Source organism: Mauremys mutica, chromosome 1 (genome assembly GCF_020497125.1).
Source record: "Mauremys mutica isolate MM-2020 ecotype Southern chromosome 1, ASM2049712v1, whole genome shotgun sequence".
NCBI lineage: Eukaryota > Metazoa > Chordata > Testudines > Geoemydidae > Mauremys > Mauremys mutica.
This window is the reverse complement of record NC_059072.1, coordinates 325,193,817-325,211,593: the sequence shown is the minus strand read 5'-3', so window position 1 is coordinate 325,211,593 and position 17,777 is coordinate 325,193,817. Positions and strand designations below refer to the sequence as shown.

General features: G+C 43.8%; 1 protein-coding gene across 1 annotated transcript in view; it reads left to right on the top strand.

Annotated features, from left to right (window-relative positions):
- MPHOSPH8 (M-phase phosphoprotein 8) overlaps nt 1-17,104 on the top strand; it is a 43,852-nt gene extending 26,748 nt beyond the window's left edge. Inside the window, exons 5-14 of the mRNA XM_045017956.1 lie at nt 882-1,136; nt 1,851-1,976; nt 2,060-2,148; nt 3,102-3,242; nt 3,941-4,027; nt 5,536-5,690; nt 7,269-7,423; nt 13,844-13,971; nt 14,674-14,757; nt 15,838-17,104. Of these exons, the coding sequence (XP_044873891.1) occupies nt 882-1,136; nt 1,851-1,976; nt 2,060-2,148; nt 3,102-3,242; nt 3,941-4,027; nt 5,536-5,690; nt 7,269-7,423; nt 13,844-13,971; nt 14,674-14,757; nt 15,838-15,879 (1,262 nt within the window). The 3' untranslated portion in view covers nt 15,880-17,104. The remainder of the gene's footprint in view (nt 1-881; nt 1,137-1,850; nt 1,977-2,059; nt 2,149-3,101; nt 3,243-3,940; nt 4,028-5,535; nt 5,691-7,268; nt 7,424-13,843; nt 13,972-14,673; nt 14,758-15,837) is intronic.
- Nucleotides 17,105-17,777: the final 673 nt, after the last annotated feature.

Here is a 17,777-nt window from a genome sequence, read left to right as displayed (position 1 = left end):
TCAGTACTTGGTCCTGCTACTGAAGGCAGGGGCTGGACTCAATGACCTTTCAAGGTCCCTTTCAGTTCTAGGAGATAGGCTATCTCCATTAAATTAATTAAAATTAAAAAATAATTAATTAAATGTCTCAGTATATTTATGCCTGTATCTGTAATTTTCACTTCATGCATCTGAAGTAGTGGGTTTCTTACCCACAAAAGCTTATGCCCAAATAAATCTATTAGCCTTTAAGGTGCTACTAGACTCCTTGTTGTTTTTGTGGATACAGACTAACACAGCTACCCCTCTAATTCTTGAAAAATACTATTTCTTTTGTTTATCATTTTTATAGTGCAAATATTTGTAATAAAAAATAATAGTGAGCCCTGTATACTTTGTATTCTGTTGTAATAGAAATAATATATTTTGAAAATGTAGAAAAACATCCAAAAAATCTAATACATTTCAATTGGTATTCTATTGTTTATCAGTGTAACTAATTGCGATTAATTTTTTTAATCGGGATTAATTTTTTTAGTTAATCATGAGAGTTAACTGGAATTAATCAATAGTCCTACAAAGAAGCAAGATATTTTCATATAATTCTAGTTAAATTAACGTTCTAAAGGGGGATGAAATTAGGTTTTGAATCTAGTCAGGATTCAGACTTGCATAGGGGTAATCACAGGTAAATAATCTTCATTGAATTTGGCTTTTGCACATGCATGAGTGATCTAATATGTTAACCTGGCTCCAGGTCTTGGCATTGATAACCTCTAGAAGGTAAATAAAAACTTTCTTAAACTCTGACTGTTTCAGCCAACCAGGACTTATTATTTAATAAACTTCTGTGGCTTGCATATGTAGTCAATCCCATTAAACATTTCACAATTATATTCTAGGTTTGAAGGAGAACAGAAGTGCTTTTGATTTGTTTAATATATCTTCAGAAGAAAAAAATGAATACTCTGAGAATAATCGAAAAAGAGAGGACTCTTCAGTGGACTATAAATTCATAGAAGAATTCAAATCAAAAGAAAATAAACAATTATACAAGGAAAGGAGAAGCACAAGAGATGAGACAGATACCTGGACTTACATTGCTGCAGAAGGTGATCGGGAAGTGGACAATGTATGTCAAATGGAGGAGAATTCTGGTAAGTAGTAAAAACAAATCCACTGAAACTTACTGTGCAAAAATTGAGTCATACTGAGTTCTACAAAGTTGTATGGCTGTAACTGTCCATTCACATTGCTTCCATCTGAGGAATCTGTTTTTCTCGACTGACACCAAGCACTGGAGTCTTGGCAAAGGATCTAAATGTCTAGGGTTCTCCACTAGTCTGTAGAGGGATTATAATATTGTCTAGACCAGTGTTTCTCAAATGTGACCCCCGCGACCACCAGGGCCTTTTCTTGTGGCCACGGCCTCCTGGCCTGTGATGGGGGCGGAGGGGAGGGCAGGGCGTGCAAAGCAGTGGCCCCTCTCCCAGGGCCGCCAGCAGCAGTTGGGCCTTGCCCTGCTCTGGAGACAGAAATACTAGAGGTGTAGGCAGCTGGTGAATTCTCCACTTTCCCTGTGGGTAGGGGAGGCAGGCTTCAGCCATGGGCCTTCGGGCTCCATCCACACAGTGGCAGGCTCTGATTCAGGCTTTCGGCCCCAGGTTACTGAACACTTGTGCCAATTTGTAATGTAACACATTATTTGGCGTTTTCCCCCCACTATGGATCATTGCCTCCAGTTTGGCTCTGGAAAAATAAATGTGCAGGATTCTGTGCACATTATACTGCCAGTCAATACAGACAGCAGGCAGTGATTACATTTTGGTGGCTATACAAAACAAGTAACTCGTTTGGGGTTTATATCATAGATGGCAGGCAGCAAGTCTTGAGTTTGGGCATGGACATGCAGTTAGAATGGCTTACCCTGGAAGACTTTCAGAAGCATTTGGATGGAGAAGATGAGACTCACTCTTCAACAGAACCAATATCGAGTAGTAAGTAATTTTTGGGAAGAGGGGAAAAATTTCTTATCTGGTGTTCTAAAGTGAATATACCAATTGAACGAATTTTCTTTCAGCTCTACTGAGGGATGCTGTTAAAAATGGAGACTATGTTACAGTAAAGATGGCGCTTAATTCAAATGAAGAATATAATCTGGATCAAGAGGTAATATCTGTAAAGAGGAAGTATTGAAGGGAAATTTTGTACAAATCCAGTTTATGGAAGAGGAGACCTTACATAGAGCTCTTCAGGTTAAACTGTTCAGATTTGAAATTGGTAAGCAAATATGTGCATAGTTAAATATTACAAATACACTTAAATAGGACCCTAGACTCTAAATTGGCAGGTAAGCAGGAACTAACTTTCAGATATTTGGTTTTTAAATCTGACTAGCTTATATTTAGCATACACATGTAGTTGTGTTTTGGGTGTTTTGAATGGTTGTTGATCTCTCCTCCATTTCCTTTAAGTAAAACAGTCAGTTAACTCTCTGGGGGTTTGATTCTATTGCAAATGACTATATGCTGTAAAACTTGACAAGTATTTCTAAAATGTATGTACTTCTAAAACATATATAAGCATGAGAAATAGATTGACTTAAATCACTGATTTTCATCATGGTTTAAATCAGCAAGCAGGAAACATTGATTAAATCATGGGTTTTAATCTTGTTTTGCATCTGTACTTTTTAGTTATTTTCCTAAAGAAATGTTGATTCATTGGCTGGTATCCATTACAACATGTTGATTTGCAGCTAAATACAGCATTTACACTAAATTTGGTAAGTCTTGCTAACCAGGAGGATACATTATATCTATACCAGAGCTAGTGGGAATGATTTGAATGTGGCCTGGTTATAGTGCACTTGTCCCCCCAAGCCCATTTATGTATGTCTTGACTTTTTTTTTTTTTTTAAATGGAGATGACCCATGATGGCATCCCTGAACTGTGCTGAAGCACTGGGCTATCAAAGATTGTAGCACATTTCAGAGACATCATCATGGTCCAACCTATACTTACATGGAACTATGTTGTAACTGGGTGCCTTTACAGGTGTAGTTAGTGTAAACAGGCTCCATTTGTAGATTTGTGACTGAAAAATAAACAATTTGTTGCAGGATTCAAGTGGAATGACGCTAGTGATGCTTGCTGCTGCAGGAGGGCATGATGACCTCCTCCGGCTCCTTATTAAAAAAGGAGCTAAAGTCAACTGTAGACAGAAAAATGGAACAACTGCATTGATACACGCAGCTGAAAAGGTTAGTTTCCTTTAACAGTATTCCTACGTCTTGGCTTTTACTTTAAGTTCAAACTCTCATTGCTCAGCTTGCTGCAGCTAGTTAACTGAAATATTTGTTCCAAATTTGCATCTGTGCCAGCTACTCAGATGGGTTAGTTGACTGTTGACCTTCAACTGATATTTTTGAGTGTAATTAATGAAGACAATCTGTTGCAATATGAATGTATGAAAATTGTTAATATCAAACTGCTGCTTGTCAAGACTTACTGACAAAGCAGGTAACATTGATCCTATGACAAAACTTCTGTTTTATTTAATCATTTTCTTACTGTGTTTAAGTAAATGAAATAAGACAGTATCAATTTATTTGAAACTTCAAATGATAAAACAACTTACTGTAAAGTTTTATATGTAACAAAGTATCAGTTATTTCATTTGGAAGTTAGCTGTTCATGAAGAATTATCTTAATTCAGAATGAAAATCGTCCTGTTCATGACTTTTTGGGAGGGGATGAGTCGGGGTGTGTGTGTGGGGGAGGCTGTTAAAAGCTTGCAGATGAACCTGACATCCGGGAGCAATGCAGTACCACTTTGATACCTTATTTTACGGTATTCCACGCTACTAAAATTTTAGTCATTCTACATTCTGCATTTAACTTACTGTTTGAAACATTTTTAAATTTAAAGTTTAACTGTTCTGTTCTATTCTTTTTAAAGAACTTTCTAACCACGGTGGCTATTCTTTTGGAAGCTGGGGCTTATCTTAATGTCCAGCAGAGCAATGGTGAAACTGCTTTAATGAAGGTAAATGCAGTTTGTCCTGACATTGTTTGATATTGTCTAATATTCAGCAAACATAGGAGGATGACTGTGTGGTATGTACAGGTATGTCTGTGGCCAGGTCTGTTTCCATGGTCTTCTTTCTCAAACCACATTTTAGGCTTTAAATATAGGACAAAGATCTACTGTTTGTGTCAAAGCCCTCAGACCATTGTCATTAGTGCAGTAATCTTTGTCAGTGTACTAATGCATCTCTTACTAAATGGAAAAGTTTATGATAATGCAACACTAAAGTTGCATGTAATCCCAAAATACATGTTTCATCTGCACACAGGTTTAACTGCAGGTTGGTTTCTCTCTTCATTTCCCAGATTAAGAGAATTGTGAGTTAAGGATTGCAGGCCAGTCTGGTTCCTCAGCAGGAAGGCAAAAATTCCAAAAAGTGAGAGATGCCTTCACACCCAATTATTTTTGCCTTCAGGTGATAACCCAGAGTAGGCTTTTCCTGGACTTGTTTTCTAGCAAGAGAAGGTCGGTCAGTGTTGTAATGGGGAAATGCTGAGACCCTGAATGTCCCTGGGAAGAACAAGGTTGGTGAGGTAATGTATTTTATTGTGCCAACTTATATTAGCAAGAGAGACAAGCTTTCAAGACACACTCTTCTTCAGATCTGGGAAAGGTAGGTACTTCCAGATTCACAGCAAAATGCAAGGAGAAAGAGGTTGTTTAGCGTAAGTAGCAAGCACATATTGTAAGGGACCGCTCAAGGTAGAGTGGCCCATTAACCTCTCTGTAGCCATAAGACAAAAAGAGTGTTAGTAAGCCATAAATTCAGTGTTTCTGTTCAGTTAATGATTTTTAGTGTCTAGTAGAGTAATGAATTTAAGCTCCCAGGCTCGTCTTTTGAAAGTGCTGTGCAGGTTTCCTTTGAGTATGATATTGTTCTACTTTGCATTTTGCTGTGATGCTGGGAGTACCTTTCCCAGGCCTGAAGAAGAGCTCTGTGTGGTTTGGAAGCTTCTCTCGCTTACCAACAGAAGTTGGTCCAACAAAAGATATTACCTCCCCCACCTTCTCTCTCCAATATCCTGGGACTGACATGGCTACAGCTACGCTGCATACAACCTGGGAAGAACGGTCAGACAGGTTGACTGTATTTAGTGTTCTATCCAGTGACCCATTACATGAGCTTTCGCAAGGAATTCCATATGTTGAATTTCTCATACTAGGGTTAGATTGTCCATGGTAAGTGAAATGCATAACTTTTGTGTACAGCATAATCTATTTAGAGGGAATCATCAAGAATATGGCTGCCATGTATAATAGGTTTATAAGTAGGAGACTTGTCATTAAAATATGAAATTAACATCCAGAAAGAATTAAAAGTACTGGAGTGTAATCTGTAAATATTATGATTGAGTTCAATTTTATGAACTCAATTAGTTTTTAAAATACTGATTCTGCTGTGATTCAGTTCTCACTACGAAGTATTTTGCTACTTCACACGTGTGTGTTTGTTTTTTCATGTGTAGGCTTGTAAGAGAGGGAACTCTGACATTGTACGACTTATGATTGAAAGTGGAGCAGATTGTAACATTTTGTCAAAGCATCAGAACAGTGCACTGCATTTTGCTAAACAATGTAATAACGTACTGGTGTATGACCTGCTCAAGAGTCACTTGGAAACGTAAGTAGCCTGTGTAGTTCTTTACTGTCTAAAACTTCAGATGTGCTTCATGATTTTGGCTTAAGTCACTGTGAAGAAAGAGAAATGCTAGGGAAAAAATGGAAGTTTCTCCTTGGCAGAAAAAATAAATTAAGCAGTACCAAAATCACGTAGAGATAGGTAACCCAACCATTTTTTGGAAACATTGAATAAAAGTGCAGAATGAGGAGGCAAGTGACAAGCAGCATGGGCTAATGTATTTCACTTTATAAAAATGTACCTGTGCAGTGCTCTGAGGGCACTGTTATTTAATAGCACCCACAGTAGTTATTGCCACCTGCCCCTCTGTCTGCTTATTAGTTGACTAATATCTTGTAGCACTGCTAGGTGGAGGGGAAGAAACAATTAAAACTAAACAAATAGACCAATATCAAGCAAACTAGGCCCTTCCAAATCCTCAAAGTCCTTCAGATCCAGAACTCACTATTTTCCCTGTAGGCCTCCCATGATAAAACCAGAGGTTTTAGTTTGAGTTCTGGAGATAATCTCAACTACCTCAGACAGGGAGAGGGTAATTACTGAATAGGAATAATTTAAAGGTTTAAATTCAAACCAGCATCTATAAAGTTGAGAACCAGGAACCCTAGAGTTCTAATTCCACCCCTGACCTGGGTTAAGTCATTTAACCCTGTAGGTTTCAGGATTCCCTGTTTCACGTGGGCATTTAAAACCTACTTGTAAAGGTCTAAAATGCTAAATATTATTGACAGATGCTCTCTTTCCCTTCGAAAGTTCGGTTGTCTGCTGCTGGTAGAAAGGCTTTGTCTGACTCCTCCTCCCTCATCACAGTCACTGCACAAATCAACTCTTCAGTGGGAGTCTTATCTGTCTTACATTGAATTTTTACTCAACGTGAATTGGGAACTGTCTGTTCTCTCATGCAGCATCATAAGTAAAACTGCAAATCAGCCTGGCTGCAAGCAAAGTGCTAATCAGCACATTAGCACTGCTGGTAGAGATGCTGTCTCTGCCTGGCCATTGAGTTATTCTGAGGGGACTGAGTATTTCTTGTTGTTGGAATTTTGTTTCTATATTGGAGAACTTTCCAGAACTGTTGCCAATTTGAATTTTTTTAAGATTCTGTGGTGTACCTCTCTGAAGCTCATTGTGGTATTTAACATCTGCAGATGAGACATAAACAAGCAAATCTCACAACCAAACTAGATTCCTGATAAAATTTGATAGCAGCTCTTCATTTCCAGGAATTGGGATATCTCCTCTTAAATGTAAAGCAGGATGTATTATCTTTTGGAATTAGGAATCCTAAATCTTGCCATCTAGAATCCTTCTGTGCTTCACTAGCTGGTACATGTGTTACTGATAGTAATCTTTGTACAGTGATAGGATCCTTATCTAGAAGGAGCAAAGAATCCTGTGGCACCTTATAGACTAACAGACGTCTGTTAGTCTATAAGGTGCCACAGGATTCTTTGCTGCTTTTACAGAACCAGACTAACACGGCTACCCCTCTGATACTTATCTAGAAGGGAATACCGTTGGTCTAAATCTACTATAAGCATCATTTGTTTCCTTATTTAGGCTCTCAAGAGTAGCAGAAGATGCAATTAGGGATTACTTTGAAGCTCGTCTTGCCTTGCTGGAGCCTGTCTTTCCTATTGCATGTCATCGTCTCTGTGAAGGACCAGATTTTTCTATGGATTTCAACTATAAACCCCCACAGAATGTGCCAGAAGGTATGATTAGAATCTGTTTCTAATTTGCAGTTAAAACAATGTATGGTATTACACAACGCTAATTTAACTATGAATGCCATCTTTTCAGAAACTTCCCCTTATTTCATTGGTTATTTTTTTGAAGCAAACATCCTCCCTACTTCATCGCTTTTGGCCTTATAACTCGTTATTTTTTGAGGCCTTCCTTCTACTTGTTAGTCGGGGTCTTTGTTTACAACATACATTCTTCTTAGAGTTGCTTGTTCACGTCCATTCCACATTAGGTGTGTGCGCGCCGCGTGCATGAGCGTCGGAAAGTTTTCCCTTCATGGTGGCCGCCGGGCCTCCCACCTGAGTGGCACCGCTGCGCTGTGCATATGTATCCTCGCTGGCCTGACGCCCTCCAGTTCCTTCTTACCGTCCCTGGCAGCATTGGAACAACCTCCTGCTCTCCTACAAGAAGCAGTCCCTTAGCTTTAGAGTACTTAATTGCTATCAGTTCATTAGCATTTCCTTGTAGTGGACACTTAATGGATTAGGTGCTTGGAGGCTTCCAGCACCCACCCTGGGCTGCTGGGCATGCCGCAGGCCCACGGGTTTAAGGCTTGCGCCACGTGCCGCAAGCCTATGCCGGTTAGTGACCCCCAGGACTCTTGTCTACGTTGCGTGGGGGAAGCACACCAAACAGAGAGGTGTAAGATTTGCAAGGTGTTTAAGCCTAGAACAAAGAAAGAGAGAGACTTTCATTTGAAGCAGTTGTTGATGGAGGCTACGCTGCAGCCATCGGGGCCGGAGCACCTGACGCTGGCTCCAGCCTCCTTGGTGTGGAGTGCCCCGGAGTTGGCAAGAGACCCAGTGCAGGATAAGCACCGCAAGCCATCGGCCTCAGAGCAAAGTAGGCCCCAGCACCACTCAGCCTCCCCCAAGGCTAAACCAAAGGAAGGGTGCGGACATTCCCCACAAAGGAGACCGGCGCCATCTAAGGGCCTGAGCACGGGGAAGAGCATGATGGACGCTGTATCAGCGCCGGCACCAGTGGCACCGGCGCCACAAGTCCCACTGAGTCCAGCCCCGAGTGAACTCAGTGAGGACGACGGGTTCGAGGGAGTAATAGATCAACCCTCCACGCCTGACACCTTTGAGGTGGCGAAGGATCTCCATTGGGTTGTCGGTGGTGAGCCCTTTCCCGACCAAGGAGAAGCCTCCGGCACCTGGGCCCGAGATGCCGTCAAGGGGAAAGCCGGCAATGGTACGCCTTTCGAGGACACCATCCCGGCATTGCTCCCAGTGTTGGTCCCGGTCGAGCTCCAAATCTGTGGACTCTGTTACCCCTGATGCAGAGGGAAGTCTCGGTACCGGAGGCGAGTCAGTGCATGGGGTTAGTGCAAGGGACCTGACACTCTCTGGCACCCCCCAAAGACCGGTACCAGGAGAAGGCAAGCCGGTCATCACCAAAGGCTTCCAGAAGTCCCTGGTCCGGGTCTCGGGAGCACCGGTCCTAGTCCCGTGAGCAGCGGTACCGGTCCCGTTCCCAATTGGCAAGAAGCCACTCGTTGACCTCCCGCCGGCACAGATCGACGGCACCGCCGTGGCCTTCACATTCAGCATCGCCCGAGTCCAGCGTCGACTCGGGCCGATACAGTTACCCGCACTGGGCACCGGACAACAGAGAACACCAGGCTGGGTAGCAGCCCCAGTGGGGACTGCCAGGACACTGGCCCTTCTGGACCTCTGGGGCCTACCACCAGCAGAAGGGGGCTCCCTCCAGGGCCAGCTATTCGGTGCACCGGTCCCAGTCCCTACACTGATGCTCCTCCACACGGGAAGCTACGGCGTCCAGACCGTCTGTGCTGTCGCTGGGTGAGAGACCGGAGAGACTGGCACAGAGTCCGGTGCCGCCCCAAGGTCAGCTGTCCTGGCCCAAGCCAGAAGCCCCTCCCACAGGGGAAGGGGACCAAGGGAACCAGCAGGAGGAAGCTGAGCAGCTGCTGACCTCCTCGTCATCCCCACATGAAGCAGTAGCAGGCACAGCGGTATCAGGGACTCTGCCAAAAGACCACAGAGGCCATCAAGAGCTACTGCATGAGGTTGCTCATAACTTGAGGTTGCAGGCTAAGAAGACGGTAGAGCAGGAAGACCCCATGGTGGACATCCTGAGCCCAGATGGTCCATCCAGAATAGCGCTTCTGCTCATTAAGAGCATACAGTCGAACTATAAGACTATATGGCGGACCCCGGTCTGCAGCGCTCCAACAGCCAAAGGTGTGGAATGAAAGTACTTCGCCCCGTCAAAGGGGCACGACTTCTTGTTTTGCCACCCAAGCCCATGTTCCCTGGTAGTCTCGGCGGTAAACGAAAAAGAGTGCCAGGGGCGGCAGGTCCCGGCCCCCAACGCCAAGGAAGCAAAGCGCCTGGACCTGTTTGGCAGGAAAGTGTATTCCTCAGGGGACATCCAGTTGAGGATTGCTAATCAGCAGGCCGTCCTCAACACGCATAACTTCAACTCCTGGGTGGCAGTGGGGAAATGTAAGGACAACCTCCTGCAGGGTTCCCAACAGGAGTTCACAGCACTGGTGGACGAAGGCAAGTCCGTAGCGAAGACCTCTCTCCAGGCGTCCTTGGATTCGGCAGATGCGGCAGCCAGGACAGTCATGTCTGGCATGGCCATGTGACACTCGGTGTGGCTGCAGGAGTCAGGTCTGCCGCCTGAGGTCCAGAACTCGCTCCAGGACCTCCCCTTCGAAGGGTCCAGGCTCTCTTCGGACCAGACGGACTCAAAGCTACATAGCCTCAAGGACTCGAGGGCTACATTCAAGTCGCTGGGTATGCACATCCCGGCGACTCAAAGGAAGCCCTTCAAGCCGCAGCTTCCTCCTCAGCATCACTACCAGCCTCATCCTAGGCACGAGCCCTCCCGCAGGTGAAGCGGGGATAACAGGAGGCAACGTAATAATAATAATTATTGCTCCAATAGACTGGGCCAAAGCCAAGGCCAACATAAGTCCCAGCCGGGCCCTAAACCAGGCTTTTGAAGGTGCACTCAAGGACAATGTACCAAACCAACCGCCGGATCCATCCCCTTGTTTCCTGAACCGCCTGTCCCGTTTCTCCCGTGCATGGTCCAGCATTAGGTCGGACTGTTGGGTGTTATGCACGGTGTGAAACAGATACCTGCTGCAGTTCTCCTCCCTGCCTACCCCCCCCCACCTCCCTTCCCCATCCCTCTTCAGGGACCCCTCTCACGAGCACCTCCTGGAAAAGGAGGTTCGCACGTTCCTAGACGTGGGGGCGGTAGAGATGGTACTGAAAGACCTAAAGGGGAAAGGGGTCTACTCCCGATACTTCCTCATTCCCAAGGCCAAAGGAGACCTTCGACCCATTCTAGACCTATGCGGGCTCAACAAGTTCCTGGTCAAGGCCCTGTTCCGCATGGTATCTCTGGGCACCATCATCTCTCCCCTGGATCCGGGAGACTGGTACGCTGCCCTCGACATGAAGGACGTATACTTTCATATCGCCATCCACCCAGTGCATCACCGATTCCTGCGTTTCACAGTGAACCAGGAACATTACCAGTTCACGGTTCTTCCGTTTGGCCTAGCTGCGGCCCCAGGGGTGTTCACAAAATGCATGGCAGTGGTGGCGGCCTTCTTACAGAGGCAGAGGATTCGAGTTTACCCGTACCTCGATGACTGACTCCTGGCGGGCCAGTCCAAAGAGGAGGCCCTGAGACTATTCTGCACACTGGGGCTCCTGGTTAATGTCCCCAAATCCACCCTCATTCCAACGCAGAAGATGGAATTCATAGGGGCGGTCCTAGATGCGGTACAGGCAAAGGCGAGCCTCCCAGTATCACGATTCCTGGCCATCCAGCAGGCAGTGACCTTCCTGTGCCAGTTCCCCACTACGACGGCCAGATGCTGCCTGAGGCTGCTGGGCCACATGGCAGCATGCACGCATGTGGTCAAGCATGCCAGACTAAAACTCGGTACACTGCAGGCTTGGCTCACCTGTGTATACCGCCCAGGCAGGGACCTCCTGGACTTGGTAGTGACAGCCCCGGGGGACGTGCTAGACTCCTTGCGGTGGTGGCGGTCCCAAACAGTGGTTTGCAAAGGCATCCCCTTTGCCACACAACAGCCGGACCTGACACTTGTGATGGACGCGTCAGACCTTGGATGGGGTGCTCACCTAGGGGATCTCAGGGCTTGTGGTCGGGAGCAGAGTGGTCGCTCCATGTCAATGTGAAGTAGCTCAGGGCAGTTCGTTTAGCCTGCCAGACCTTTCACGCCACTTTGAGTTGTCACAACGTGACAGTTCTGACGGACAACACGACCACCATGTTTTATATAAACAAGCAGGGCAAGGCCATTCCTTGCCGCTCTGCCCTGAGGCTCTCCTCCTCTGGAACTTTTTGCATAGCCCACACCAGCCACCTTGAGGCGTCTGGTTCACTACGCTCCTGGAGCTGTCAGTGGAAGCCCCGGTAACCCTGCCCCTGCACCAGGACCACCTCATGCAGGACGGAGGGCAGCTTCTCCACCTCGACCTGCAATCACTGCATCTGACAGCATGGAAGCTCTGTGGCTGAATGCTTTGGAGAGCCAGTGCTCCCTTCCTGTACAGCAGGTTCCACTTGGTAGTAGGAAGCCCTCTACCAGGGCGACTTACCTGGCCAAGTGGAAGAGGTTCTCGCGCTGGTATGGGCCCCAACAGGTCCAGCCACGCCAGGCTCCAGTGCCAACCATTCTAGAGTATCTACTGCACCTCGAGCAGCAGGGGCTGGCCCCGTCCTTGATCCGGGTACATCTGGCGGCCATTTCTGCCTTCCACCCGGGGTTTTCAGGGGGCTCGGTGTTCTCCCACCCAGTGGTGGAGGAGCTTCCTTAAAGGACTAGAGCAGGTTTTCCCTTACTCATGCCCCCCAATCCCTCCATGGAATCTCAGCTTAGTCCTTTCTAAGATCATGGGGGCCCCCATTCGAGCCCCTCACTACCTGCTCCCTCCTCCACCTTTCCTGGAAGATGGTTTTCCTGGTGGCCATCACCTTGGCCAGAAGGGTATCTGAGCTGAGGGCACTCACCTCGGAGCCACAATATACAGTGTTTTTATAAAGACCAAGTGCAGCTCCGTCCGCACCTCAAGTTCCTCCCAAAGGTAGTCTCACAATTCCATCTAGGCCAGGACATTTGTCTGCTGGTGTTTTTTCCCCAAACCCCATGCGGACCTGAGTCACTGCAGCCTGCACACCCTGGATGTCCGTCGAGTGTTGGCGTTCTACTTGGAGCGCACCAAGCCCTTTCGTAAATCCACGCAGCTGTTCATGGCCGTGGCTGAGAGGATGAGAGGCCTCCTGGTGTTGGCTCAGCGAATCTCCTCTTGGATTACAGACTGCATTCAGGCGTGTTATGACCTCGCAGGTGTTCTGGCCCTGGCGGTCACGGCCCACTCGACCAGGGCGCAAGCAGCTTCAGCGGCCTTCCTGGCACAAGCCCCAATCCAGGAGATCCGCAGAGCAGCCACCTGGTCATCGGTGCATACCTTCACGACCCACTACGGTGTCGACCAGCAGGCCCGAGAGGACGCAGCGGTTGGCGGGGCTGTCCTCCAATCAATTGTTCCGTGACTCCTACCCTCCTCCAAGGGTAAGCTTGTAATTCACTTAATGTGGACGTGAACAGGCACTCGAAGAAAAAACAGTTACCTACCTTTCGTAACTGTTGTTCTTTGAGATGTGTTGTTCACGTCCATTCCACCATCCACCCTCTTACCCCTCTGTCGGAGTCGCTGGCAAGAAGGAACTGGAGGGGGTCGGGCCAATGGGGATATATATGCATGGCGCAGTGGTGCTACTCAGGCGGGGCCCCCGCCATCCCGACGGGTACCACTAAGGGAAAAGTTTCCAATGCTTGTGCATGCGGCACATGCACACCTAATGTGGAATGGACGTGAACAACACATCTCGAAGAACAACCATTACAAAAAGGTAGGTAACCATTTTTTTCCGTTACCAAACTTAAGCTAACTTTAATGTCATATTTCTCCTACACCTTGCCCCAATGACGAAGGCAGTCGTCCTGCAATGAGCTTGCTTTCCATTGGCTTGGGAGTCTAGAATCTTTGTGGTTCTGAACAGCAACACTACTGCTTTGGTGATGCATAACCAGTCCATAAAGTTTAGTATTTGTCAATATTTGCCAACATCAAAAACCAAAATGGCGATCTTATTATAATGTACAGTGTAGTAGTGTGAAGTTCTGTTTTATTTAAAAACAAAAACCACAATACCCTCCATCTAAATGAGGATTTAGTCAAGGGTACAGTGGACCTAGTTTTAGGTCAGTTTGGGTAGGGGGGTGTAACTTTTTAAAATCATAAACCTTCTAATTTCAGATTGATCACGTTTTCTTTATGAAATTGATCAAAGTATCTTCTCTTTAGGATCTGGAATTCTTCTATTTGTTTTCCATTCAAACTTCTTTGGTAAAGAAGTCATTGCTCGGCTCTGTGGACCATGCAGTGTGCAAGCAGTGGTTTTAAATGATAAATTCCAGCTTCCTGTATTTTTGGTAAGTATTGTCCATTTAACTAGTTAATCTGCTTTTATAGCATCTCTACAAAAAACAAAACTTGTAATCTGTGTAATTTCAAGGGATTTGAATTGTACTTCAGTCCCAGCATGTTTCTTGTGACAGGCCTTTTAATATAGTAAATTGCAGAGGTTTCTTGTTTAAAAAAAAAAAAATCTGTTGAAAGATCTATAGAGAAACTACAGAGAAAAATAGGAATATTTAATAGCCATTTCTAGTCTTCAAGGCTAGTGAAGATCAGGGTATCGGAGGTGAAACACTGTCAGTAGGGAGTTGAGCAGGAAGTGGGCAAATTGTCAATGTTAGTGACATGAGAATTTCAAAAGCTCAAGAATCCCAGTCTCTTAGCCATGAAAGAACTAAGTTTGAGTTAAACTGCTTTGCATTAAGTATACCATCCTGAAATTTGTAGTAATTAAAGTTGGATTCCTTAGTTTATTTTTCATTAATGCTTCAATATAATCACATTCCCTAGTTCTGTTTCTTCACAGAGAATAATATACTTACACCAAAGGGCTTGCTTAATGTTGTCTCAGAACTATCTTTCCAAAAAATACTCTTGTTGCGATGGATGAGATGTTCTTAACTCCAATTTCTCAGTCCTTCTGCATTTCACCTCAAAGTGCCTAGAGAAGTGTTTGCCACGCACCAACACTAACTTATTGTAATTTTTTCTTTTAGGATAGTCACTTTATTTATTCCTTCAGTCCTGTTACAGGCCTTAACAAGCTTTTTATACGGTTGACAGAAGCGCCTACTGCCAAGGTGAGACATGCTTACCTATGCAATTTTATTTTGACAGACGTTTCAATGTCTTTCTCTTCCAGGAGTGTCTACTCCAAATTATAGGCCTGGCCTATAAATGTAAAATTATTTAAAGTGTTCTTCATTTCCTTCTCTTCGATTCAGTTGACAACCTTTTTCAGCCCGTCCCAGTCTATCTGTGATGTTGCCAAAAGTCACGTAAAGTCACTGCTGATGAGATTCACTAGGAAGATGGAAATATTTCCGTCATGAATAAACAATAGCCAGAGTAATTCAGATCCCAGAATGAAGTGCTTGAATTGCAGTAGGACTAAATATTGCAAATGTTGTTTACTAGGTCAGTAATAGGGAGCAAGTAAAGGTAGAAGCTACTGGGTGTGCACTGAATGACATTGTGGGCACAGAGCAACTACCAGCCTTCTTTTGTTAAAGCTGTGTAACTGGTGTCAGTGCCATGGAGAGTTCAGAAGCAGTTACCGAGAGCCTGCATTGAAGTGAGGGGGTGTGTGCAGTTTCCTTTTTAGAAGTGTAGAAAGTCTGCTAGATGCTGCCAGATGGTTCCTGCAGTGGTCACAACAGTCACCACAAGAGTAAGGATAGGTTGATCCTGTCCTAATAACACTTCTGGGAGGAGTTGTGGTTCTTATTCTCTCTAGCACTACAGAGTAATGAGGTTCTCCTGTATTTAATTATGCTGCCTATCAAATACATCAGCATTTCATCCAAAAAGCTTTTCTAAAAACTTGATTGCTGCCTAACATGATAAAGGGAGGTAATTCTATTGAAGCTCCTGGTCAAGCTTTGGAGTACATTCATTTACAAGTTTGTTTGCTGTATGAACAGAGGATGCTTAAGGCACTTCAGAATATTGTTAAGTACTTTCATTTGAATTTTGGTTTTCAAACTGTTCACTTTAGAATATGGGTCCAAAAAATTCTGATCCACCAAGTACAGATTATATAAGCTCCATTTTCTTCAGTTACTAGCAAGTTTCCTCCACCTCCCTTTTACTCAGTACTTTTACCTTTGTGCAAGATATATGGATGGTCATTTGAAGCATTTTTTTTTTCCTTCTTACAGGTAAAGTTGCTAATAGGGGCATACAGAGTGCAGTTGCAGTGACCTCATGAAGTTGCAAGGATAATTATCTCACTCAACTCTTTGGACATACTTCTGGTTCCTCTCTCCAGTTAAAGACTGATAAAGCAGTTTGGAACTTTTGGCACATCCACTATTCTCAGATTGTGTTCCCACGTTACCACATTTAATCAGGCAATCGGTATTTGAAAGTACTTGTTGGATAGCAGATGAATGTTCTACTCTGATTGGTGGGAAGGGGTTGTCAATTTTATTTTGTACAGGTGTAGTTGTAAGTATTTGTGCCAATACCTGTAATTCCATTTTTTCTTTAATTTGTAGAGTGAGTCCAGACTGCATATTTCAGCTTTTCCACAATGTGGAATGGTGCATATAAGAGCTAGTTAAGAAAATTAGAAGAAATGTGTCTTTTTTAGTAATTATGAAGATCTTCATTTGTAAACAAAAATTTTCTACTTGTCTTAATGGTAATGTTTCTATGTAAAATGCAGAACTGTCATATTCTTGGAGCCGTGGGCAGAATTAACTTCAAAGTTGCTGCATTACAGACTTAACCTTGAGTTGCTAAGGGCTGCATTCTTAAGGGTGAATAAAGGAGATCTGTCATCAGTGGGACTTCATGACAAAAATTAGCTAGCAGTTACACTTAAACAATGGTTCCTTCAAGTAATGCCTAAGTATGTTTTGAAAGTATAGTTTATATTAAAGTTTAAAATCTACTTTTATATTGGAGAAACAATTGATAGTTTTACAGATAATCTTATCTTTCAGGTCTTCTTGTGTAGACATAGAGGAAAATAAATACATACCTACAAAAAATAGAAAACTTTGTAATTACTTTCAGTTGTCAGACAATACTTTTGTACACAAAAGGATGCTCACAGGATTCAGACCGTCTCAACCCTTTGAAGTGGGATTTCATATATTGCCCTCTAATCCAGACCTTAGTTCATCAATGCAAAGAACTGCTATCTTTTATTTAAATGACCTGTTTTATCAGATGACAGCATTTCTGTAATGGTTTTGTGCTGTTAAATACAAATGTAAAACTTCTGCATGAAGTATAAAACAATATTTTTGTTTGTAAATTAAACATCACTTTGAAAGGTAAAAATCCAGATTGTGCCTTTGCTGTTCTGGTTGCTATGTGTAATTTACATGCCGCTATGTGCCTATATTGTTACCAAAACTATTGTGGAAGAAATGCTTATTGTATTGGAGTGCTCACCATTAAAATGGTGCAACTGTATTATGTATCCTTTTTAAGAACTATGATTTTATGTAACTTCAAACAGATTAACTTCTGGTTCTGAAAGAAAAGCTAAAGGGTTTAACTTTTTAAAAACATGAAACTTTTTAGATACCAAATTACAATAGTTTTAATTAAGTCACATGATTTCAATCTTGTGGAATGTCACATTAAACTAAATAAAACTAGAATAGTGACACATGCCCTTTGCAAATATACATTCTACTTTGTATCAAATAGCTGTTCATCCTTTTTTATTTAAACACTATGTATGGAAATTAACAAATCTGTTGGAGGGGAGATGTAGCTACTCTGCACAAATTTTGTAATGTTAAATACCTCATTTATTACTTCAACATAATAGATGATGTGTGAAAGTGAACACCAGTTCAGTATCAAGTACAATCAGCCCCATGCATTTGGGAATCTTGTATAAGTGCACTTTTCACATTACATGAGTCACCTTGATAGCAGTTTACTCATCTTAAACTCTGCTGTTGTGAAATAACCCTGAGTTTCAGAGGACTTGCTCCAATGGAAGTCCAAAGCAAAGCTTGCATTGATTTCAATAGGAACAGGATCTGTTCCTGAATCTCTCAATTTTCCTATTTCAGAGGGTTTTCTCATTCGTGTAGTTGACTAGGGTAGTCATTTTTCAGTTAGTTTTACAATT